Raw genomic sequence first — 26,363 nt, forward strand, 5'->3', positions numbered from 1 at the left:
GACCAGCTAAGGAAGAGGTCAAAATTCCTGTAAACCAGCCTGCCGACCAGCTATGACCTGGTTTTAGCTGTTTTTTTGTTTGTTTGTTTTTTTTTGTTTTTGCTCAACACTGATTTCTGTCAAACTTTCAAAACCCTTCATTACTTTAATTAGGCTTTTAAAAATATAATTTCAAAGCACAGTCACCACAAAATCAGACTTTAGCACTTTTACTTTGATATCATTCTGAGGTTTAAAAAAAAAAACTATATAAGATCTATATAAGATCATAACTAGATATAGTTTGACATTTTTTAAAATTAAGTTTTTGCATAGCTATGACAGAAAACTCTGGAATCTATCCATGCCTTGGGGAAAAAAAAACATTCAGTGAAAAAACAACATTTAATCTTAAAAAATAAACATACATAAACCCAAACAGAAAACAAACCCGTTATCAAAAAAGCTCATATAATTTATTAGTGTCGCATCCAGCGCGGCACACATTTGCTTACGCAATTTTCTTCCTCCTGAGGAGTAAAGCTTTCAGTCTAAGCAAGGTACTTTTATTTTGACATGTACAAGGAAGGCTGTGTAGCCTCATGCTAAACAGCACACACTGATATAATTATTACATATTTTTAAATGCAAGTCTAAGTCGCTCGGTGAGTATATCATTCTGTAAACATGCGTTTGGTTTCAAATCCGCGTGTTCTGCATTCGTAAGCCTTCGTGCAACGCGGGCTTTTAGTTTATCCTCATACGTTAGCAGTTTAGCAGTGCGGTTGTGTCTGTGGATAGATAACGTTAGCTGTTCAAATTACATATGTGAAATGCGTGTGTTCTTATGAAATGTGCTGATTTGTCCTGTACCTCCGCCTGTGTAGTCATGGAAACAGACGCGTCTCTCCTTGGCGTTGAATTAGAGGAGAAACAGCAAGAAGAGCTGTATCAACAACTTTTGCTTCAGGTAACTGCTTTCACAACTCAGCTAACATATATATTCGTGTATATATACGTTATATTACTACTGTATTTCGAAGCTAGTTCCTAGACATTGTTACACTTTCAAAGTCAATGTCACGGTAAACGTTTCATTCTTCAAGGGCAACAAAAATGCACATTTAAAGGGATAGTCCGTGCTAAAATGAAAATGATGTCGTCATTTATTCATCCTTATTTTGTTACAAACCTATATTATTGACTGTCTACTGCAAAACACAAAAGGAGGTTAAGAGGTTAGAGGTTAGGGACTGTCGGACTCACATTTGTTGTATGGAAATGAATGAAAGTGCATTGAATGAAAGACTTTCTGCCTAATAACCATTTTCACCCAAACATTACCAGAACAGTAGTCCATATGACTTATATAGTACTGTATATGTACTCTTCTGGCATCATGCAATAGATGTGTGAGGTCCAGATTGTAAATAGAAAATGCTGTGAATTATCCCAGAGAAAAAAAGTTATAGATTCTGCAGTCTGAATAAAGGCGGGAATATACTACATGACTTTTGCAGATTTTAGGTATCATAGGTGTCAAACGATGAGATCCAATATCTCAGTTGTTATTTTTATTAGTCATGCAGGTAATATCTCCATGTTAAAGTCAAACCATTTCAAGGTACTCAGTTTACTGATAATTAAATGTTCCTGAGATATTAGATAATCAGATTTATACAAAAATATAAAAAAGTGGATTATTTGCATTAAAAGAAAAATTCAGTAACTTGTCAGAATTTTATGATGTTTTAATTAAAGATCAAATTTTTTATTTATTAATTAAGATGCTGTATGTACATATCAAAAAGAAAGATCTTAATTATTCTCCTTTAATAAAATTCAAAGGATATTGAATAGATGGTTAATTTTTTTTTATTAACTTTCAACACATTACAGAACGGCGACAGAGACACACTTCCTGATATACAACAAAAGGAAATACAAAACAAAAATATACATACGATGACAAACACAGAACCGTATCACAGATTAAAATGGATAGTTGAGTCAGTGAAAAACTGGGGAAAATGCAAGAGTTGTCTATACATCTTTAGGAACACTATGTCATACTAAACCACAGAATGTCACAGGTAAAGGCATTTATGCAGTCAGTGTATGGTGTCCATATACGATTACAAGCATCAGCTGTAGAATGTACACTACAGGCCAAAAGTTCCAGAGGAACAATCTCTCTAATATCTGAATGCCAACCTTTGATAGAGGGAGGCTTATCGCTAATCCATGGGATCAATAGATTCTTCCTGGCAGCAAAAGCTAACAAGGCATCTTTTGTATTTATTAAGGATAAGCTTAAAGGGACAACCCAAAACTAGTTACAACGGAGTGACCAAGGATTCAACTCCAGGGTCAGACCGAAGATGTAGTTTAATTGAGCAACAACTCTGGACCTGTAAGCCTGGATCATGTGACAGTTCCATATGCAATGATATAATCTCCTATATCAGACTTGGATTTAGGGCAGAGCAGCGAGTGAGCTGAATTATATTTGTATCTTAAAGGAGAAGGTTATTTCTAGAACAAAAATGTACAGATAATCTACTCACCCCATTGTCATCCAAGATGTTCATGCCTTTCTTTCTTCAGCTGTAAAGAAAAAAGGTTTTTGAGGAGAACATTTTAGGAATTATCTCCATATAATTGACTTAAATGGTGCCTGTGAGTTTGAACGTCCAAAATTTAATTTAAATGCAGCTTAAGAGGGCTCTAAATGATCCCAGCTGAGGAATAAGGGTCTTATCTAGTGAAATGATCAGTCATTTTCTAAAAAAGAATAAATATAAATTGATATATTTTTTAACCTCATATGCTCGTCTTGTGTAGCTCTGCCATGCACATGTGTACTCTGCGTAATCCGGGTCAGTACAGTTAGGGTATGCTGAAAAACTCCCATCTCATTTTCTCCTCCAACTTTAAAATCGTCCTACATCGCTGCAGAATTACCGACCCAGTGTTTACAAAGTGAACATGCAAAGAAAGTCAAATGCCTTTTACAAAAAAAAGTAAAAAAAGCGATGTAGGACAATTTTCGCTAGATAAGACCCTTATTTCTTGGCTGAGATCATTGAGCCTTTTGAAGCTGCATTTCAGCTGCACTTTGGACGTTCAAACTCGCAGGCAATTTTGGGTGCATCCACTTTATCTATATTTGTACATTTTAGTGCTTTATCTTCACATATTATACCTTCTGTTTTAATTATTTGTTTTTCTTTATTATTTATTGTTTTATTTTCTTTCTTTTCCCACCCTGTATGTGTCAAATGCAAATGTATGTCTCTAAAACTGTTAATTAAATTTCATGTCCTGTGGTTGTGGTTAACCCAATTGGAGAGCTAGTCTGAGACAAAAACATGATTCGTTTTGTCAACGTTACAGACCATGGGAGAAGTGCAAAGCGAAAGTCCCCCTTCCAAAGTCATCCGTCCGCAATCAGGTCAGTCTGATATTTTACAAACCTTTTTTCCAGGACTGGTGAGGACATGTCATATTTGGAGACATGTCTGAATTTGTTTTCTGCTTCATGCCAGGCATGTGTGTGAAGTCTTCCTCAATGTCGGACAAAAAGAAGGTCTTTCTGAATATCTGTCAGTCTCAGGCGGTACCGCCCCCTCCTCATCTGTCTCAGGAAGCACTTGTGGAACTCCTGGAGTCAGAGGACCCGACCAGTTACAGAGTGCCCATGAGTCTCGGCGAGCCGCATACAGAAGTGGACAACAGTGAGAGACATTCACATTTTCAAATTTACTCCATTCTCCTTTTATTATCATTTTTCATAATTCCATGGCAAAACAGCCACCTTACATTGTAAATTTTATGGGTGTGGCTTCTGGTCACATCTATTTTTAGCTGTACAAAACAGCTAGTTTTTCTGCTTGACATTGCAAATCGGTCTGTGTCACCATATTATTTTAATGTATTATCTGAATTATGAGCACACTGGTTTGTAGTGCAAACAGTTTTACCGTTTACTGCACGCTGTTGTTCTTCTTGTTATTTCCCTATAGTGGACAATGAACCAGAAGTCTCACCCATAGGCTTACTTCCACATTGAAGAAAAGGGTGGATAATAACTTCCATATATGATAAGGAAGTAGATTTGCATTCAAGATCTTCTTATGTTTGTCAGGCTCACAAGGCTGTACTGTGTATGATGTCGTGATCAATGACGAGTTCTTCCAGAAATGTCAGGTGTGTGTCTTGTATGTGAATATACACACTTAAAAAAACCCTCAGAAATATGCAGCTGCCTTCATGGCTATCACTGTGTATGTTTGTATTCAACAGAAAGATACCCTGTTCCAGCAGTTTCTTATTGCAGTTTCTTTGGAGGGACTGGAAAACAAATACAACCTTGAGTTGAGCAGAGGTCAGACTAAATACAGCACGTGTCACTGAGGGTCAGAAATGAACTAATATTCTCAGTTCACTTGAAGTTGTCACCTACTTAAATGTAACCAGTTCCTTGTCACAGTACTGTAAACTGTTATCAGTGACATATTTTCAACATCAACAAAAGCTGTCTTTACACTGCAAAGTTGGAGCAGAAGCTGCATCTGGCATGACATTTATCTACACAGGCTGTTTAATACTGCTCTTAATTTTGGTGGGATTTTCCCCCTAAGCCACCATTAATTCCCTACCCTACTCTGCATGTGCCTAGTTCAGAAACTGCCTCTTCCATGCCATGTCCATTGATCCTATCTTTTCCATTTTTCAGACATTAAGATTTTGAAGAACAGGAAGTTCATGGGCTGTATAGGAGAACAAAACATTCGTACAAAGAGCAAGCCAACTATACAGGAAATCGACTCAAAGTGAGTTCTTGATCTCTTTGGGGTGAGTGGGGGTTGGTGCTCAACCAGGCTGTGAAAAGCAGGGGGAGATAAACTCTAATAATACATGTAATACTCATAAAGAAGCCTACTCATTTATTATAAGCAGTTTAATTATTTCAGAAAATTCAGATGTTACAATAGAACTACATAACGCCAATATCTATGTTAACATCCTAAACTGTAAAATGACAGTAAAAACAGCTATTTAAACAGTTAACAGTTGAAGGGATCATGAACTGCTTTTCTTATTATTTTGTACTGTTCTCTGAGGTCCACTTATAATATAATCAAGATTTTTACATCAAAAAACATAATTTAGAAGTTTGAATAGGCATAGAGGATTGTAGACTTGGAAGTTAACGCCCACCACTGCTATGATTGGCTAACAGCTGTGTATGTTTGATGGCCTACATCCTTCACAGATGGATGCATAATAACTACATATCAAACGATCTGTAATAACAGACAAAACAATAGTGACTACATAAGAATAACAGTTACTCACACTTGTGTGGTGCAACATTACTGTCGGATTCAATATAGTTGGCACAGCATAGTCTTTTAGTTTCAGTCTTTCTTAATAAATTCTGCGTTGAATTGTTCTTTGTTTGCAGTGATTAAAGTGGAAAAAAAGACGTGCCGATTTCCACACTCCAACTCGCTGGCGCTGACATTCTGACATGTTGCCAGTACTCTGAGTCAAAGCGCCAGTGTGTTAATTGGGCACTTCTTTTTTTCCACTTTGCCAGTTCATTGTTCATTTTTCTACCAATTTTTTTTGAACATTCATTTCTTATTTATTTGGTTCTACGGTGTTTGCTGATTTGATTGAATCATGATTTTTTTTTTTCTTTTTTAGAAAGCCGGTGCTTGAAATAAGCGTTTTCATTGATGACTGCAGTGTTAATCATTTTAATTATAGGTCTATAATTCATTGTATAATAAACCTGTTTTGAAAGACTTTTTAAAAAAATATTTTCAATGAGGAGTAAGCTAGCCTAATCTTTTATCCTCGCAGCATGTCAGTTATGCGGTGATGAGCTGTGAAATGATTTCTCTAAACGAGAGACACCACCGAGTCACATAAAACAATGGGCCTAATCACTTTTGTTTTCCTTATTTCAATCGGGTTCAGCGGTCAAATTTTCTCAGGCATAGTTATCTGCTTGTGCCTGATTCCACAGAAATCCATAACAAGTCACGGATGTTTAAAGAAGTTTTAAATGGAATCCACTGTGATAGCAATTTCCTTTGTTGTCTATTGTCATTCACATTTTATTTATTATAAGGACTACAGAACAATTTACTCCGACTGTGTATGCTTTAGGGAAATTGCCAATGAAGTGTTTTACCTATTGTGTTGTTTTTTTTTTAATGTCTACACCTACCCCAACTCTAAACTTAGCCCCTACTATAATACAAAAAGAGTTTTATTGTTGTACAGTGTGACAAAAATAATGTTAAATTGATGTGTGCATGCCCAGTAGCTAGAGCTGTATTCTTTCTAGCCTTAACTGTTTCTTATTCATTTATTTATTCATATATTCATTCTTTAAATGCTTGTGTTTGTGTCTTTAAGACATCTGAAAAATCACATTTTCAGTTGTAACTTTCTTACAACAGAAGGCCCTCTGGCAGTGTTCAAACAGGTTGGATTATACAGCATTGTAACACAATGGATAGTTGTTCATACTTGACATCAGCTAGGTGTGACTAAAGGATGGGTGGGATTTCTGTACTTTACTATGAGGTTCATTAATTTATGAGATAATCAACATTGTCTACAACAACAGTTTGAATGCATAAGCGGTATATTTAGATTTAGTATATTTATATTTAAGTAGTATATTCACCCACTGAAGAATTCCACAAAATCACACAAACACATTATAGATAATAATTGTCACACATAATAATTAGCTGAAAGCATAATCATTGTCTAATGATCATGCTGCCAGCTACCAGTATGCTTTTAAAACTCACTGTTCAGCACATTTTACTGAAGTCATTTCACAAAATGCTGCAAATTTTTGTTCAATTAATGTTCATGTTTTGTTCATTCTGTCTGGATCTGTTCTTTGTTATTACTGGCACTTTGCCTTTCTGTTACTGGATATGTGTCATGTAACTGAGTTGTCAGTGTGTGCAGTCCATTGTTAACATATGCGTCTGTGGCTCATTGCCCTTTTCTGCACCTGATCCCAATGATTTGCTTTATAGCTATAACTGGAATTCCTCTAAACACTTTGTTCTCTGTGGACAGGGAATCTGCATCTGTTCTTTCATCAACCAAATGGTACGTTTATTTGGAGTTTTTTTTTTAAATGCATTTGGTGTGCGAAGACTTAGTTTTGCCCCATTTGTTATGCTCAGTGCGATATGTCATTGATTATTTGATTGTTTGATCATTTATGCCTTTATTGTGCTTCATTGATTCCAGTCCAGAGTTTAGTTTATTAGTGGAGCCCCCAAGTGGAAATGCAGAGCATCTGATCGCTGAGATCATGCTTCCTGGAGTGGTAAGTAATACAGGCCTGCTTATGGATTATGTTCAATCACATGTTAACACAAAGTATGGGATTCTAGGCTTTACTGTCTTCCTCACTAGATATCTGCTCGCTCTCTTCTTCTGGATTTGGGAGAAGACAGACTAGTGCTGATTGCTCGACCTTCTCTTTTCCACCTGGATATTTTCTTTCCCCTGCTTATCGACCAAGAAAACAGTGTTGCCCAATTCAACACAAACACACAGGTAAGTTATTGTCAGGATAGCATACTTTGGCCATTTAAGGCTTTTTTGTATTGTCTTTTTTAAAGGGGTCATGAACTGCCTTTTGTTTTTTTTATTTTGTACTGTTGTCTTTGTACTAAATATAAGGTCCACTTATATTATTATTATTGTTATGAAAATTTTTACATCAAAAAACATCATAATTTAGAAGACTATTTTGTGTCCTGTTTTTAACCCCCCTCAGCAGAACACTCTGTTTGAGTAGGCATGATAGATCGTAAACAAATCCTCTGTAAAATAAAGTAAACAAAGCATGAAATTCTTACTGACGCCATCTGGAACATTAAAAATTAAGGTCATCCACTCTTTTCTAATGTTGGGATCAGAAGGAAGGCAATGCAAAGACTGTTTTTTCGACAAATTGGCACGGCAGAGCAGTGTTGGGGAAAGTTACTTTTAAAAGTAATGCATTACAATATTGAGTAACTCCCTAAAAAAGTAACTAATTACGTTACTTAGTTACTTTTTATGGAAAGTAATGTGTTACTTTACTTTTGCGTTACTTTTTAAATCTGGGCAGGGCTTGCTTGTTTGTTTTTAATATAAAAAGTTCTATTTTTGGCAAATGTAAAAGCCTTTTCACACCAAAAGCCTCAGGCTTTCAGAAAAGTAAATTCACGTCTGTACAGTAGACCACAGAAGAAAAAAAATGTAAACTCTTCAGCAATAAAAAAAAAAGGAAAAATTATTAGATTATCTTGAGTAATTTGTACTTATTAGTATGGTTGAATTGGATCATCGAAGGTCGGCAGCAAAGACACTGGTTAATAAAATGGTATTAAATGCATAAAGGATATTAGTATTATTAAACATTTAATTATTGCAGGTTTGCATCATATTCTGAGTTGAATTTCACAGTTTTGTATTCCTTGTTTTGAGGAATACTTAATGTGTTTTTGGTGAGTGAGATGCATGTTCACATTTATTCTAGAACATCTTACTTCCGATTTCTCTCAACATGGGGACAGGAGAGCTTTTAGTCAGTTAATGGGGGGGAAAGTAACTGGATTACTTATTTGAAAAAAGTAACTCAGATATTTTCTTGTCAATTAAAAAGTAATGTGTTACTTTACTAGTTACTTGAAAAATAATAATACTATGTAACTCGCATTACATGTAATGCGTTACCCCCAACACTGCTGCAGAGCATCCTGTTGTTTTCAGAGCCATCTTTATCGTTTGGTTTCTGTGTAGACTTGCATCTTTGCCTCTCTGGTAATTCGTGAATCGGTGGGCGGGGCTAACCAGGCAGCGATGTGTCTCTTCTTCTGCAGAGGGGGTGCTTATCCACTCTATTATATAATATGACAGGAATATTCCAAAAGCTGTTGTTTTGGCAGACTGTCTTCTTTATAAGCTGTTCTTAGATTACTGAGGAAGTTTTTAGTTCTGAAACTTACAGGAAGTTTTTATCATCAAAGGAATTTTGGTTTCTCAGTTCATGAAGCCTTTAAACTCTACTCAACTACTGCTCTTTGATCCATTATTTGTGCTGGTGCAGATTGTGCTGGTGTCTTAAAAAGTCTTTTCTGTTTTTCTTTTTCCAGACTCTTACAGTGACCATGCCAGTAGTGTCTTCATAAAAACTATTGCAAGGCTGTTATTTCATAATAAACTTTTTCATTTTGTTTACAGAAAGTGTTATGCGTGTTGCTCAATAAGATGTATTCGGCAAATTATATAAATGTATATAATATATGTATATAATATATATATATATATATATATATATATATATACACTACCGTTCAAAAGTTTGGGGTCAGTACATTTTTTTTTTTTTTTTTTTTTTAGAAATTAATACTTTTATTCACCAAGGATGTAATAAGTTAATAATTAAAAGTTTATTAAAAGTTAATAATAAATAATTTACATTGTTATAAAATATTTATATTTTGAATAAACACTGCACTTTTTAAACTTATTATTCATGAAAGAATCCTGAAAAAAAAAAAAAAATCACAGGTTCCAAAAAATATTTGGCAGCACAACTGTTGATATTATCCAACATTGATCATTCTAATAATAAATCTGCATATTAGAATGATTTCTGAAGGATCATGTGACACTTAAGACTGGAGTAACAGCTGATAAAAATTCAGCTTTTCCTCACAGGAATAAATTCTATTTTAAAGTATGTTAAAATAAAAAACATTATTTTATATTGTAAAAACATTTTGCAATATTACTGTTTTTTTTCTATATTTTTAATCAAATAAATGCAGCCTTGATGAGCATAAGAGACTTCTTTAAAGACTATTACAAGTCTTACTGACCCCAAACTTCTGAACGGTAGTGTATATATATATATATATGAATATATATGAATAGTTCGGATGCAAAAGCCTCTAAATCCATCTGACATTTTTCTTTAAAATAAGCATTTTTATCAGGCTCCTATGAATGGGTTTGTATGTAAGTACTGGCACTTCTAATTGGGCTGAGGCTGGGATTTAGCGAGTTTGAAAAAAAAGTATTTGATGGACGTATACTATGTGTCAAAAGCATTCACTCAGTCTCATTTTTGACCGAGGTGGCTTTTAGCTGGTTTTGCATCTGAACTCTTCATATATATGTTCTTTTTAAATAGTTTATGATAACTAATTATGTGAATGATAGATAGATAGATAGATAGATAGATGTTATTCTTTTTAGATGTGTCCTATGTTGCCTGCTATCTTCTGCTAGGAAATATTCTAGAACTATGTGCTTCAAACAGCAAATAGTGACATTTTTAGAAAGAATATTATGTTGAGAGTTTGTTAAAGTCGTGTGGCAAAACTGATTGAAATCTCTGGAAGGACAATCTGTGCTCTGATTAAAAATTAACACTCAATATTTGGTGCAGACCCACAGAAAAGGCTTGAAAAGCCATATAAACTATAGAAACGACTTTTAATAAGAACTGGAGAACCACTTAAATGGCATTGATTGTAATAAAGTTTTACTATGTATTTGTACAAATCTGTGAGTGACCAACAGTCTCCGGTTAGACTGTAAACCAAATATTGATTCAAGGAGAAGTGTCTCATTCTAAATAAATAAATAAAAGTTCTTCAATAAAACTCTGTTTGACGAAGACAAATTACATAACCATAGTGATTTATGTCCACATGAAGAAAATAAAGTGACTTAAACTCAAAGCTATTGTAATCTGCTGGTAAAAGATGATTTGGTTTCCTTTTACAACAAAATAACTGAATCGTAATATATTAGTCTGTTGTACTGCCATCCAGCCAACAATTTTTTTTTAAACACAGCAACAATGATGCAAGCTGAACATGTTGCCTTGTGACCTCGCCGCTTGTAGCAGTATCTTTCACATCTACTGCAATTTCAGTCAACTTTCTAATCAACTGTCTGCAAGGTTAGTATTTTGGCTAGTTATCTGAATAAAGATTTTTTTATGTTCCTGTCCAATACCTATAGTTGAGGTCAAAATTTTGCATACATGTTGCAGAATCTGCAAAATGTTAATTATTTTACCAAAATAAGAGGGATCATACAAAATGCATGTTATGCATGAATGATCCACAACTGTTTTTTTTTTCAGTGATTGTTCATGTGTCCCTTGTTTGTCCTGAACAGTTAAACTGCCCACTGTTCTTCGGTTTTTCAGCATTTTTGTGTATTTGAACCTATTACAAAAGTGAATGTATGATTTTGAGATCCATCTTTTCACACTGAGGACAACTGAGGGTCTCATATGTAACTATTACAGAACGTTTAAACGCTCACTGAGGCAAAATAAGAAAAATACACACATTCTGTTCAAAAGTTTTCACCCACTCTTAATTCATAGTTTTTCCTTCTGAAGCATCAGTGAGCGTTTGAACCTTCTGTAATAGTTACATATGAGTCCCTCAGTTGTCCTCAGTGTGAAAAGATGGATCTCAAAATCATACAGTCATTGTTGGAAATCGTTCAAATACATAAAATTGCTGAAAAACCAAAGAATTTGTGGGACCTGAAGGATTTAACTGTTCAGGACAAACAAGAGACTCATGAGCAACCATCACTAAACAAACAAAAAAAAAAAAACAGCTGTGGATCATTCAGGTAACAACACAGTATTAAGAACAAGGTCATTTTTATAATTTCAACTATTATTTTCACTTGTGGACCATATGTAAACAATGTCTTATTCAGGTCAAAATAACATGCATTTTGCATGATCCCTATTATTTGGGTAAAATAATTATTTTGCAGGTTCTACAAGGTGTATGTAAACTTTTGACCTCAACTATAAGAAATGTGAGCCCATCCATTTACCTTAAAGTTGTCTTAGCCATTACCTTATTTTACATCGTGTCAAATAGAAAAATATGTCTTCTGGGAAGAATTGTGTCTAAATCCCCTGTGCTATTTTTGCTCCCAACTGTCCCTTTGTTTTTTCTATCTCTTTTTATATCCCTGTGTTTGTTGTGTGAGGTCACTCCTGCTGTCTCCCCCTAATCCCTCATGGTGGTCATCTTTCTGTTCCAGCGTTCATTTCTAATCCATCCATGGTCCTATGCCGTAGCTGCTAACACCCTCCATCTGTCCCTGTCCTCATATAAAACCAACCCATTGTCCCGCATTACTAAACTCTCATAATTCACGGGGACTCTCCTCTCATCCTTTGTCTGCCTGTGTTTCATCCACTGTGAACTCATCCTACCATCTCCAAAAGGTAAAAATTTACTTCATTTTCAGTCATTTCTTTCCATCTGGACAAAGGTGATTGAACTATTAGATAGTTGTTGTTTTTTTTATGTAAGCATAAAGTCTGTTGATTTTGAAGTTCTCGTGTGCAATTATGTTAGTTTCATCCATTATTGTGTTTTAGCATCCTGGACCAGACTTGTGTGCTAATTCAGGACTCAAAAATGTATGTAATTAAGTAACTAAGGGCAAAACAGTGTGTAATTTACCAATGATGGTCATCATAACCCTGGCATAATTGCCTGTAGTAGTCTGATTTATGCAGATTTTGATGGTGTCCTAGACCAAACTGACTAAAGGGACTATGAATAAAATTCACTTTCAGAGCAATGAAGATTCGCCTTAACTCTCATAATCTCCTCCACGTCCTTGGCTAAAATTAACCCATCAGAATCCTGTGGTTAATGCCGCAATGACCTCCCATGACCTTACACGCCCCTCAAACGCCCTCTTTGTCTGCCACTTCATCCTGTTGCCTCTATCCCTACTTGGGTCGATCCAAAGCGAGGGGCATCTTCTGTTCGGAATTTGATCGTTTCGTTCAGAATTTGCCAGACTCATGCCCTTCAGATGCTGAGAATCTCATTAGCAATGTAACAGCAGGGCGAACTGTTGAAAGGACGCTGGTTTTAGATGGGCACTGCATGTGCCTTTGTCAAGAGCCAGTAAAGCACAAGAGGGGTGGTGACAGCTACATGCCTCATAAATTCTCTCTGGCGCTGACACTGTAGCTATAAAATTGTTTCAGATAGCAGTTACGATATGACACTGATGTGACTGATGAGGCAGAGGGAGAGGAATCAGTTGGCGGAATGTAAATGACAGTCATTAACTGCAATTCCTACAAACCAATCTAGAGGTTCCTGTTAGCGAAAACAAGCAAGGCTGGGAACACAGCAGTCTACATGCTGCCTTGTCCAGTTACTTAACAGAACTAGGTGGTACTTGTTCTCAGAGGACAAAATGAGAAAAGAAACCCATGCTAAAGTGCGTGAGAAATGGAAGAGGCAAATGTAGAAAGTGTCAGAAATTGTATCTGAGCCTGTCTTTGTCTGCACATTCCCACCTGTTCGCACCCCATCAGTCTTCATATGAAGCATTCAGTCGGATGTCAGCACTTTGGGACAATGGAACAATTTAGGGCTGATGTTGCTTTGGCATTATCACTCTCTCTTTCCTTTTCTCTCTCATCCTCTTTCTAAAGCTATTACGAAATGTTAAGCTATGTGGGTCTGCTATTTCTCCTTGTGCTGTCTGACTCCTCTGCTTTCCCTTCCTCCTTCTCTCTTCCAGTTTCACCATGTCTGATGTAGAGGAGGAATATGAGTGAGTAATGTTTTTTTCCATCATTACTGATTATTGAGCTATTAAACCATTGCAATTAATCTGATGTTTCATTCCTTTTCAATTGCTTTCCATTAGAGAACAAGCAGAGGGTGAGTAGAATTCTTCTTCTTCTTCTTCTTTCTTTTTTTTTTTTTTTTTCCCTGTATTATTTTATTCTAGCCTCTTAACCTTTAGCTTTAGTGATTATCTTTGGCATAATGTGTACCCAGAGGCCAGTTATAGATGCCTCTGGAGGCCCTGGTGAGCTTCACTTGGTTTCACAAAGCTATGCATGAATATGATTGGGTGCTTAGACTTGTCACAGTGCCTTTTCCTGGAAGGGTTATTATTACAGGCTGAGCTCATGTTGCTGTTAGCATACAACTCTAACAAATGGTGTACACTTACATAATCCTTTGCGCACGCTTATTTATATACACACACTCATATTCTTTGCTTGACTGTCCTCACGTGCTCTCTTGGGCACAGAGTTGATATTCACTCATGTCTTCCTTTTCTTTATCATCTTATCATTGTGGCTTGTGAACTTGTGTGAAGCAGAGGAGGAAGAGGCTGCAGAGGATGCAGAAGCAGGTAAAATATTATACTTAGTGGAGAGTTTGACACAATGTCTCTGTTCGTAAGTTGATAAGAAAATAATATGCCATATAAAAATAAAACAATAAATGTAAAATTCAGCACATAGTCACATAGCAGGAAGTAGGGCCTCAATCACATGCTGACTCACTGATTACACTGTTTTGGGATTATTTCCACCAATTATGTTCATAACTAGTCCAAGAATCCACTGAGGTGGTAAAAACAGACAAATGCTTAAAAGTTCAAAAATTGGTCGGTGCCAAATCCCACCTCGTGGACCTTTCCCATGCCCCCCCGCCGCCCCTCTCTCTCTCTCTCTTCCTCTCTCCCACTTGCTTCCTGTCATATCTCAACTGTCCTATCACAAAAGAAAAAAAAAGCTATGAACCTGCATTACTTAATTTTACATATTCTTGTTTAACTGTGGATTTCCTGGTGATTCTCCTAATTGACACCAGAGCCGTTGCTCTGACTGATCCTTCACAAAGACCCGCCTACCTTAGTTACTGTTGCTACGTCCAACAAGCCATGACGTGCTCATGCTACACATCATGTTCCCACACAGAAAAAAAAACAGTGTCCTAACTACACACAACATGACAAGCAATTTAGGTGTCCACACCAGATGTGATGCAACACAGTGATGCGATCAATCAAATATCACAGCCAGTCAAAAGCGTGTGTGGACGGACTTGCAACAAAATGTGTATTTTTATAATTACTAATTTGCAAATATTACATAATTTTAAGATTATTAAATGTACATACTGAGTGACTGATACCATCTTTGTTATAATATATGCTTGTTGGTTGGCTTGTTGGAGTTCACAGTTTTAACGCACATCTTTGCTTTAAAGGGGTCATCGGATGCCCATTTTCCACAAGTTGATATGATTCGTTAGGGTCTTACAAGCCTGTAACATACTTTGGTTAAAATTTCTCAGTGGTAGTGTAAAAAACACCCTTTTTACCTTGTTAAAATCAGCTCTGCAGACATCAGCCGGTTTTGTTGCATGTTCCTTTAAATGCTAATGAGCTCTGCTCACCCCGCCCCTCTGTTCTGTGAGCTAACAAGCAGTTCTGTTTACTTTAGCTGCATTTAGCAGCGAAACTTGCTAACCAGCACATTATTAAGAAAGGTGATTTGCAAAGATGCATAAAAAAACCTTATACTCACTTCTGCTGCAGGTGAAGGTGGATCGCGCGGACATAGACGCATTTGTGTAGATCGCCGGGCGCATTTCCTTCAAAAATGAAAGTAGCAATAATCCTCTGCATCTTCGGCAGCTCAGATGTCCGGAGTAAATGACAACTGCTGTGTTCATTATTACATCCAACAACAATTGCCCAATTGCTCAATCTGAGGGGTGGATTTTTATCATAATTTTATCATGATAGGGTGGTTGTGTACACACACTGCCAACACACGTTTATGTTCAAACAACATGTAAAAGTGAGTTTTGTGTCGGATGACCCCTTTAATTCATTTTCAAGATTTGAGGTAAACTATCAGTTGTTGCTTTCAGTATGGCTATTAGGTCACACAAAATGATATGCAAACTCACATTAGTCACATTTAACTTTTAATAAAGCACATAATCATTACCAGGGATTATCACTGTCATATAGTTTATGTTGTTGTTCCAGCCGTTATGTCGCGGAAATTTAAACCGTTTCTAAAATAGAAATTTCGCCTGTTGCCGCCCTGGCTAGTTAGGACAAAAACTTAGGTTAACATGGAAAAGATACCTTTTATCGTGTCGCGGCATCGCATGTTGTAAGGACGCGGTGAAAGACATCACAAAGCAAAGAGGAAACTTGACAGACAAGACAAAGCAGGTGACTTCTGGTATGAAAGTGTCAGCTTTCAAATTTTGTCATTTTAAAAAAAAAATTCAAACAATACATACCGCTCATATATATGCCCTAACCCGGCTCTTGTCAGACAGCCCCCCTTTACCCAACGTTTCAGTTTTAATGGCAAAGTGATTATATTTCGTTTCATTCTTTTGTTAAGTTAATTTAGAAAAACGTTGGGAGCGTTTTTGTTCATTAAATATAGGATACGTTTTTGTTTTTCAAAGTAACGACCAAGTGGTCAGCGAAAGACTGATCCGACACATTGATCAAACACGCACAGTCTTGCAGGAAATGGAGGCGTACTTGCATTTTTTTCAGTGGAAACAATTTAAAATGTTCCGTCATTTTTGCTCATAAAGGCAAGAGTAATGCATCATTCGGAACTGTTAAGGGTCTACTTTTATTTGTGTGCACTCACAATATCAACAAAACGTTGCAAACGGTGCTTTTATTAAATAAAGAAAACAAACATGATGCGCTTTCTGTTGCCTCAACAGGAGCTTCACAAAAATTAACGTAAACTCAGCGAATACATACGTCACAGACATCCCACTGAGCAAACGACCTCCAGACGACGTCATTTCAACGTCTTTGTCGTAATATAGACATGATCTGCACGTCGGGTAGACGTCTCGTGTTTGTTGGGATAATACATATATCTATAGAAAGATTTAAATTATTACTTAACGAAATAAAACAAATACTCTTTCACAAAAACAAAAAATTCTTTCAATATGTAATCTGTAAAGATGCATTTCTCTAAAGGCGCCTCCAAAGAGGAGATGGTGAGTCGGGATCGGCAACTTGTATAAATGGACTCATTTATAAAGTTAAATAAAACATTTTTAACTAATAACTATAATATTAATATTGTTTTTAATATTAAAATGTAGACCCCCCCACACACCTTCCACACTACCTTTGTCCACCGAAGTTAATCTACTCTCCTGTCTGATTTGTTTGTCAGACAAAATGGTGGTTTTGGCGTTATGATTGGTCAGATCACCTGTCAATAAACTTCCTGCGAAGGGTCAGTTAAATTAATAATTGGCAATAATTCAGTAATTAAATCAATAATTTTTTGTCTATCCATTTTTTTTAATTGTCGAGTAAAAAACCTATGCCAAAATGTATTTAAAATATATTTATTTCGTACTAAGTATACTTGAAATCCATGAACATATTTATTGACATATCACTTATCACTGACATAAGACTTACGAATTTAAAATTAAAAGTAATCTTTATTTACACAATGCACATTTTTAATATTATTTCTAAAATGTGTTTTTAAATCACTATTAATAAGGATTGTAAGATCTCTGTGTAATATCAGTCTTTAAATGCAAGATATTTCAAGTGTACCTTAACTATATTTGCAATATTTCCACTTCACACAATCAAATATATCCTTAGTTAAAACTCTGCACTATTTCTGCACAAAGAAGTGCATTAAGTACAAAATGAAATTTAGCAGACTTTAAGTATTTTTATTTAGCATATAAATATGTAAATATTATATTGTATACTTGTAAAATGTACAATATGTAGTATACTTGGCACCAAATAAACATATTTCAAATAGATTTTAGTAGTTTTTCCTCACTAGGGCAGTGTTTTAGCTTAGTTTTTTGTTCTAAAGGTTGTAATGTTTTGATTCACCTCATAACTGTTTGGTTTGGTCTTGGCTTAAAATGTCTTAACAAAGAATTACAAAAAATCCATATGGAAAAATATATTTCCATAATATAAAATATATTTCCATAATATATATAAAAATTTTTTTTTAACTAAATTAACACTAAGTTAAACAACTCACTGACAGTTAGTCACATCTGAATCAAAATGAGCTTGAAATAATCTGAAAAATTAAAGCTGCATCTCTGTATCAGTACCCATCACTGAAAATGTATGGTCCAAAAAGGCATGAAAAATAAGCAACAGTTCTCCAGTTGACATTTTCATGCAATTCTCGAGTGAGATGAACATAAACATATGTGGCTTGATGTCCATGATAGACAAAGCACTTAAAACCTAAAATGCATAGGAATAGAAATAGAAGAGAAGTGGATTGCTGAAGTAAGCAAGTAAGTAATGATTGGAAAAAACTGAATAAACTTTCCACAATATTTTTGAGTAATGTAATAATGTTAATAAAAAAGGCATTATTACTTCACAAGTCAAAAACCACAGTCATTCAAAACTCATACTACTTTATCCTGTTAAAAGAAATGTCGTCACCAGAGCAGGAGAAAGACAAATAAGGACAGATAAAGCTTACTGAGGACTGAATGCCAAGATGCTCTATCTGTTAAAGATTTTGAAAAGCCTGATTTGTTTTCATGTTTAAATTTCATGTTTATTTGCTAAATCTATTTTACAGAACAGCAGGAGTATACAGAATACCAAGGTACTTTGTTGGTCTTCTTAAATCAAAGACATGCACCATTAGAATGGCATGTAAAATATAAACCTTATGAAAGACTGATTTGTAATGTAACATGCATTTTTAGTATGTTTAAGTAGTTTGTTCGGGCTGTGTAATTAATAAATCATGTAGTCAGTCATTTGAAATAATACTCTTGATTTTAGACAGGTGTGTTGCACCTGTGGGTATTTGTAAATATGGTGGGTTCTTTGTAAACACTGTGACAGTGTTTTTTTCCCCAAATGAAAGGTATAAGAGTACAATTTAGGTCTAGATCTTTAGTTACATAACCAGAAATTGGATTGGAGATGCGCATTATGCCTGAACAGTAATTTTTTTTCACACGTCATCACTATTTATCAAATGTCTGCTTATCTACTAATTTTTTCACCATTTTATTTCCACATCACCCATTGTTTTCTGTTGTTAATGTGTTCCTGTATTTTTTCACTGCTATATTCAATAGATGAGACTCAGGAAGAAGGTGAGGGATATTCGTTGAAAATATTTCCTTTAACTCCTTATCCTTATCCTGATCCCTGAGTTCAGTGTTGGAAATTGCATTTTCAAACATCTGTGGCTTGCATGTGACATGCATGGTATATACTGTAAAACTGCTGACTATCACTGATTATGGAATTTTTGTCACAAGTGTGAAACTGAAATTAATCAATAATAGTTTTTATGCCCTGAACTAATGTTACAGGATTACTAGTTAAAAGATTTAATTTTATTTTATTACAATGTTTTTGTAAACATTTTCTTTGTACATTTTTATGAACTGTTTTTGTTTTCAGTCAGTTCACACATTTTTTGTATTAAACTATAAAAACTTATAAAACTGCCAGGTTCCAATGACAGGTTTAGATAGACAGACAGATAGATAGATAGAGAATAAATAATGTTTTTTTTTTTATCCACGTAGGAAGTAGGAACAGACTCTTTTTGCTTTTTTTCTCCCCAAATACAGAATGATATATTAACTGTAATACATTGTGGACTTGAAAAAAAATTGGCCTGAGAACTGAAGAGTTCATGAAAGAACCCTTTGGCAGCTGTGCCCTTTAGTCTTGTGTTGCTTCAGAGGGACCCGAATAATTGAAAAAAATCCCAGATATTTTTAAACTGTGAAAATGTCAAAAGGAGGCAGAAAAACAAGGTTCATACAACCAGTGTAATTCAGTATGGCACACCACAAAAGACAGCAAGACTAGTGGGTTATTGTACAGTTGTATGCGAATAGAAAGGGCATTGTGGTTACATTTGACAAGAACTTTCTTGTTTCTTTTTTATCTGTTCTTTGCCTCCCTTTTTGCAGAGGAGGAAAGACCCCGGCCCAAGTAAGTGTTCAGACACTCCTTTCATCAAACCACCAGCACGCTTTGTATTTTCCTAATGCCTTCATGCACTTATTTCCATAAATCTCTTGCTAAATCCCCTCTCTCACACAGGCCCATGGTTCCACAACTTGCCCCTCCAAAGATTCCAGAGGGTGAGCGAGTTGATTTCGATGTAAGTACCAATCCAGTTCAGTATTTCAACCCACTTCAGTTCATCTGCTTAAAATAAACTGCAAACTGAGACTATGCAGGGTTAATGTTTGTTCAGCAAAGACATGAAAACATATACTACAGCTGGGTGTGTTGTAAGCTGTTTGGACTTTTGAAAATGAAAATTAGTTTACCATTTAAAATCTATATCATTTTCTCTCTCAGGATATTCACCGAAAAAGGATGGAGAAGGACCTTCTGGAGTTACAGACTTTAATTGACGTCCACTTTGAGCAGAGGAAGAAAGAGGAGGAAGAACTGATCGGTCTCAAGGAGAGAATTGTAATTCCCAGTCTTGATCACTTAATTTTTTCCTCTCTTTTATTTGCCATAAAAAAATTCTGTACTCACTTTTTTCTTTGCTTTGCACTAATTTTCTCTACGGTGGCCATTCGGTCCATCAGGAGCGACGGCGTGCTGAAAGAGCAGAGCAGCAGCGTGTTAGAGCAGAGAAAGAAAGAGACAGACAAACAAGGATTGCGGTAATTCAGAAATGAAATGTAAAACTTGGCAAATACTCAAATGGAATTTGATATACTATCCTTATATAAAAATCGATGTGAGATGTATTATCTATGCTCTCTCATCAGGAAGAGCGCCAGAGGAAAGAGGATGAGGAAGCTAAGAAGAGAGCAGACGATGAGGCCAAGAAGAAGAAGGTTTTGTCCAATATGGGGGCAAACTTTGGTGGCTTCTTAGCCAAGGTAAGTTATGCTTGTGTGCATGTGTCTTAAAGGGTTAGTCTACCCAAAAATGAAAATTCCATCATTAAATACTCAACCTCATGTCGTTCCCTCTGTTCGTCTTTGGAACACAAATTAAGATGTTTTTGATGAAATCCGAGAGCTTTCTGAGATGGACGTTATTTTGGTTTTAACATGGACTATTTTAACAATGTCCATACTACCTTTCTGGGCCTTGAACATAGTTGTGTTGTTGTCTATGTAGGGTCAGAAAGCTCTCGGATTTCGTAATAAATATCTTAATTTGTGTTCTGAATATGAACAATACATGTATTTTTGTGTTTGTGTTTTAGGCAGAGCAGAAACGGGGGAAGCGTCTGACTGGACGAGAGATCAAGAGAAAGACTCTTTCAGAGAGGCGCTCACCTCTTGGCATCGAAAATATGCGCGAGGATGGTTTGAGGTGACCACACACATGCACATCCATGTTATTACAAACAGCCTATAATATAAATTTATATAATATGTTGCATCTGTGCCAAAATAGCAATCTGATCTCATGACGAAAACATTTCTGTGGGAACCTTTTTGCAAGAAATGCATACTGGCATACATGTTTTGTGACATATTCAATGCAAAATATCCACTGAGTGGCATTAAAAGAGTGTTTTTTATATTTTTTTCGGAACAGATGAACGTACATATGGTACGTTTTATGTGATGTTTTCGTATATGTCACTGCAGTTCTGACATGAAATGTCCGTTGAGTGGCGCTATAACTCTAATGGTGATGTTTTGAAATAACATACCACCTGCACTAATAGGAGAAACAAAGCTTTTCGAAGCTTCGAATCAACTAAACCAAGCTTCGCAAAAGGATTCACTGTTTTGAAACGCTTGAAACACCACATGCTAGTGACGCCTTCTGGTCAAAACTGTAAGTGCAAAAAAACTCAAAACTTTTAGCTCAGGCTAAAACATGCATAAAAACAGCTTTTGTCATTGCAAATGTTTTATTGAAAGATAATACATTAAATGCAATAAAAATAATAAAATACCATTAAATATGAAGTGTCTGTGTAATATGTGGTTTTTAAAATATTAATTTGCATGGCTTGTTTTGTTTTATGGGGAGCTTGTATATAGAGGCCAGTAAGAGACTATTAACTGCTTCTCATCCTTTTAAGTAAATCACATGTTTACATGAGACTTTGGCAGTTTGACACATGCTCCGAACCACTGTTTCGAAATTTACTCACAAAAGTTTTGAATTCAAAAACAAGCTAAAACGGCATGCTTGTAATTGCATTTTACGTCTGGTCCTTTGCTGGTTCATGCTGGTCCTTGACCAGCAGCATGACCATCATAAACCAGTAAAGGACTAGCAAAAACCAGCAAAGGACCAGCATAAACCAGCAAAGGATCAGCTTAAACCAGCATCAAAACATACCTACCAGCATATGCTGTTTTTTTCACCAGGGAACTGCAGTGATATGTACTAATTGGTACGTACTTCCCGTCTTGCAAAAAAATTCCCACAGGTATGTTTTTGTCATGAGATCATGTAGCCAAATAGACAGATACAAACATCTGTTTACCGTTATGCAAGATGTCCAAAGGATAAAGAGTGTGTTCCTTTTTTTTTAGACAGTTTTTTCCCCATGCTCCATGAATGGATGTCTATTCAAATGTGAACATTTTGCATGGTGTCTGTGCCTTGCTTTCACAAAACAGGCAACGAGCTCAGGAGATGTGGAACTGGATTTACCAGCTGGAGTCAGAAAAGTTTGACCTCTTGGATCAAATGAAGAGGCAGAAGTATGAGGTGTGGTGATTTAATTTACTTACACAGAATTGAGGTTTGAAAAATCTAGGTGTTGGCAAACAATGAAGGATTACACGGTATTAAATCTCTGTGTTTGTTTTTCCAAAGACTAATGTGTTTGGCTGGATTAGAGAAAACCAGATCAAGCTGTAAGATAGAATGTAAAGGAACAAGGAAAACAGTGCACTTATCTGAACTTTGCTTCCCTCTCAACAGATTGTTGTTCTGCTGAACAGGATTTCTCATGCTCAAAAGTTGTAAGTGACGTTAAGTTAATTAACAGAACGTTGAAATACCCTACATGATTATCACACTAGATATCATTCACTTGCCAACTTTGATTTCCAGTTTTTCTTGAGAACCATTTACAAACACTAAATGACTAAGGATCAATCATACGCGATCAGACATTCGAAACGCATCCGAAACACGGCAAACAGGAAAGCATGCACCTTATTGCTAGAAGACAAATTAAAACAAAATGAGTTTTAAAATCAGCTCGTATCACACATGTTTGATAATCTCAGACTGGAAAAAAATCATAGTGTGAAGCTAAAAAGTCGGAGTCATCATAAGCCCCTTTCACATATACAGTCTTTACTGGTAAATTACCATTAGGAGATCATGTGTGAATAGGACCTTTTCAAAAATACCTGTAAATTCGTTCTGGCAAATTACCAGTAGATTACCGGTATGTGCTCTGTGTGAATGCAGAATGAAGATTACCAGTATGAGCGTGTAGAACGTGATGATGCATAAAGTCTGCGTTGGTCCAGATTGGACATCCGTAGCGTTCTTATAGAGATGATGTGATTAGTCTGAGCTATTTACAAAGCTCTGCTGGTTTTTTATTAGTTTTTCTATGTAAATATGCGCTAGATGGACATCTTGAACCATTGTGTCCCTTCTCGCAGCTTTTTCAACATGTCACATTCGAGACCCAGCCGTCTCTTACATTTATTAGCGCTGCAGCACTGCAGTTGGATACTATTATTCATGTCTCATGTTTATAATAGCAAAAACACATTCTTTTTCACCCCCTTACGCATGTCACTCAGACTTCAAAAATGTTGTCAAATTGAGAGTGAAACAGTGAAACTAATGTTCTTCTACTTAGGGCTGCAACAATTCTCAGGTGACTGACATCACTGAATTTACTAGCATTTTGGTGCTGATGTGTGAATGGTCTCTTAATGGTAAAAAGCCAGAATGCTTATTTGTGTATTTAGTCATAATGGTAATTTTAGTTCATTTACAGAGATTGCCGTGTGAAAGGGGCTATAGACTACACAGTGTTCTGTGAAATCTGTCACATTTGACTGCTCAAATTCTGCGGACTAGCTCTGACTTTCGGCAACTACTGTCTACCTCTCCAGATGGCAAATCTATGGAAGCCCGTCTCCACCACTGAATAAAATATGTAAAAAAGATTATTGCGACTTATCTCACAATTCTGACTTTTTTTTTTCCCAGAATTGCGTGATACAAACTCGCAACTCTGACTTTTTTCGCAATAGCAATAAAGTCTCAATTGCAAGTTATAAAGTCAGAATTCTGAGATATAAACTCGTAATTCTGTGAACTTATCAGTCTTTTTTTTTTCTCCTCATAACTGGACTTTATAACTCACAACTCTGAGAAAAAAAGTCAGAATTGCGAGATACAAATTAGCAATTGCGAGAAATTATTTCCCAAGAAATCCCACAATTCTGAATTTATAACTCGCAATTGTGCGTTTATATCTCACAGTTCTGAGAAAAAAAGTCCAAATTGAGAGATGTAACTCAAAACTGCGTGGAAAAAAAAGTCAGAATTGTGAGATAAAAAGATAAAAACTATTACCTTTTTTATTTTTGACTCAGTGGTGGAAATAGGCTTTCATGCAAATCAGTGCAAAAATCTAGGCAAAAGTTGTGTGGTGTATTTCAGACTTTAAGGGGTAGTCCCAGCAAAAATGAAAAATCTGTCATTAACTCACCCTCATTTTGTTCCGTAAACTTTGATGCATTTCTTTTTTTCTGCTGAACACAAATGATATTTCAAAGATTATTGAAAACCAAACAGTTTTGGTTCCTGTTGACTGCTATTGTATTTGTACATTCATTGGAAGTCAGTGGGAACGGAAACTGTTTCATTACCAACATATCTTCTTATGTGTTTCACAGAAGAAAGAAAGACATGTAGGTTAGTATGAGTTAATGATGACAGAATTTTCCATTTTGGGTGAACCTACCCATATGTCTTAAGCATAAAAAATCCATTAAAAATTGGTCTCAGTTATGCTCATGTTTTACCTCTCTTTATCACAGCAAAAAAGGCCATGGTAAAGGAAAGGTTGGAGGTCGCTGGAAATAAGAAACTGGGAAAATAATGAAAAGACACCATGGATGCTTTTGCTTTTGACTCTTCTGACAATTTCACAGCCTCTGCAAAAGAAATAACATTTCTGAATGGATTTGAAGCTCCTCTCTGACCTTATGTGCTTGGATTAGATTACTCGCTTCTGTATTATTTTCAATCGTAAGGCACTTTGAATAAAAGTATCTGCTTAATTAATAAATGTCAATGAAAAATGCATCTGAATCATCATTTATGAAAAATGCATCTGAATCATCATTTATTCTTTGCAAAGCAGACTGGTCATGCAACAGAAACTAATCCACTTGCAAAGGGAAGAGGAATGTATGTTGAGGAAATGAAAACAAGTTGTGTCAGAGAGAAGTGGCTTTGACATCATTTCAAGACGCTTGTCTTCATTCATAATGTTGGCCTGAGAATCCTATTTTCATTATGCTGCACAAAAAATGTGGTCTCCGCTTCCTCTATTAATAGCTTAAGTCATTTCCTTAAATGTACTTTCCTACATGACTTTTGGTCAGTTTTTTTATTAGGTTTGCTTAAGTAAAATGGGATGTTATCAAGGAATCCAAAAGTTGAAACTGTTCAGTACATTAACCCTTTCACTGGTGAGTTTAAAATATTCTATCTGACCCCCCAGAGTGAGTTTTTTTTAGGCGACCCTTATTTTAGAACGTTCACTTTATTGTTTCCATGGCGACCGCAGCCACTATAGCGCTGTATGACAGATGTATCGCTTTTATTTAGTTTTTCCTTTTTTATTCAAAATATTCACACACTTGCTTACCATGTTTTCAACTATCTGATATTCCGATTCACGAATACGTGTAAGTGAGTGTATTTTGCCGTTTTAAAACCTTTATAAATGATCTGGATCGTGATCTGTGGGAGATCGTGTGATGGGCGCCGCCATGTTTGTTCGCGCTGCCGTTCAGAGGGTCCTGTCAGCCGGATTTACAGCACGTAAATTCACCAGTTTCTCCCGAAATACATGCAAGTAAGTAGCTGGTGAAGTGGGAAAGGAATGGAGTGAATTATATCATTACTTACGTTATGTGTATCTGATATAAATCAAACACGTCGGCAAATTATACTTGAATGGATTGTTATTGCTGCTTCCATAGACATCCGTGTGTACTTTACAAACTGTAAATGTATTGTTTTACTAGTAATTATGTGTATTTAAATTCCTGAAACCTAAAATAAACGTTAAGTCGTTGAAAACACTGCTCAATTGTGATTATATGACAAGCGCAGCGCGCATCTCTCTCTGGCTCAGCGCCAGCCAACGCGCAAGAAAACAGTTTGAATTTGGCAGTTGCGTGATGTCACCGAACGTTCGAAATCCCATATGTGGGACCGTACTCCCAGGGGCACAGAAAATAGAATCCCATATGTGGGAC

General features: G+C 35.9%; 2 protein-coding genes across 4 annotated transcripts; both read left to right on the forward strand.

Annotated features, from left to right (window-relative positions):
* The first annotated feature begins 525 nt into the window (after positions 1–525).
* On the forward strand, positions 526–9,259 carry pih1d1 (PIH1 domain containing 1). Its single transcript, XM_051099771.1, has 11 exons — positions 526–644; positions 867–949; positions 3,376–3,433; positions 3,528–3,716; positions 4,127–4,188; positions 4,285–4,366; positions 4,718–4,814; positions 7,099–7,131; positions 7,276–7,354; positions 7,444–7,587; positions 9,174–9,259. Exons 2-11 carry the CDS (start codon positions 869–871, stop codon positions 9,207–9,209), a joined length of 861 nt encoding a protein of 286 aa, XP_050955728.1. The 5' UTR covers positions 526–644; positions 867–868; the 3' UTR covers positions 9,210–9,259.
* Positions 9,260–12,110: 2,851 nt separating this feature from the next.
* Positions 12,111–25,177, forward strand: tnnt1 (troponin T type 1 (skeletal, slow)). Of its 3 annotated transcripts, XM_051099800.1 has the most exons (15): positions 12,113–12,298; positions 13,624–13,656; positions 13,753–13,766; positions 14,218–14,250; positions 18,500–18,526; positions 19,011–19,028; positions 19,863–19,884; positions 19,996–20,056; positions 20,260–20,376; positions 20,499–20,576; positions 20,685–20,798; positions 21,131–21,240; positions 22,512–22,602; positions 22,819–22,859; positions 24,912–25,177. In XM_051099800.1, the coding sequence occupies exons 2-15, from the start codon at positions 13,631–13,633 to the stop codon at positions 24,955–24,957; spliced, it is 798 nt and encodes a 265-aa protein (XP_050955757.1). In that variant the 5' UTR covers positions 12,113–12,298; positions 13,624–13,630; the 3' UTR covers positions 24,958–25,177. The 3 variants fall into 3 exon arrangements, with proteins under 3 accessions (XP_050955765.1, XP_050955757.1, XP_050955771.1); XM_051099808.1 differs by lacking the exon at positions 19,011–19,028 and having other exon boundaries at positions 12,111–12,298; XM_051099814.1 differs by lacking the exons at positions 18,500–18,526; positions 19,011–19,028 and having other exon boundaries at positions 12,115–12,298.
* The last annotated feature ends 1,186 nt before the right edge of the window (positions 25,178–26,363 follow it).

This window comes from Labeo rohita, chromosome 3 (genome assembly GCF_022985175.1).
Source record: "Labeo rohita strain BAU-BD-2019 chromosome 3, IGBB_LRoh.1.0, whole genome shotgun sequence".
NCBI classification, from domain to species: Eukaryota; Metazoa; Chordata; class Actinopteri; order Cypriniformes; family Cyprinidae; genus Labeo; species Labeo rohita.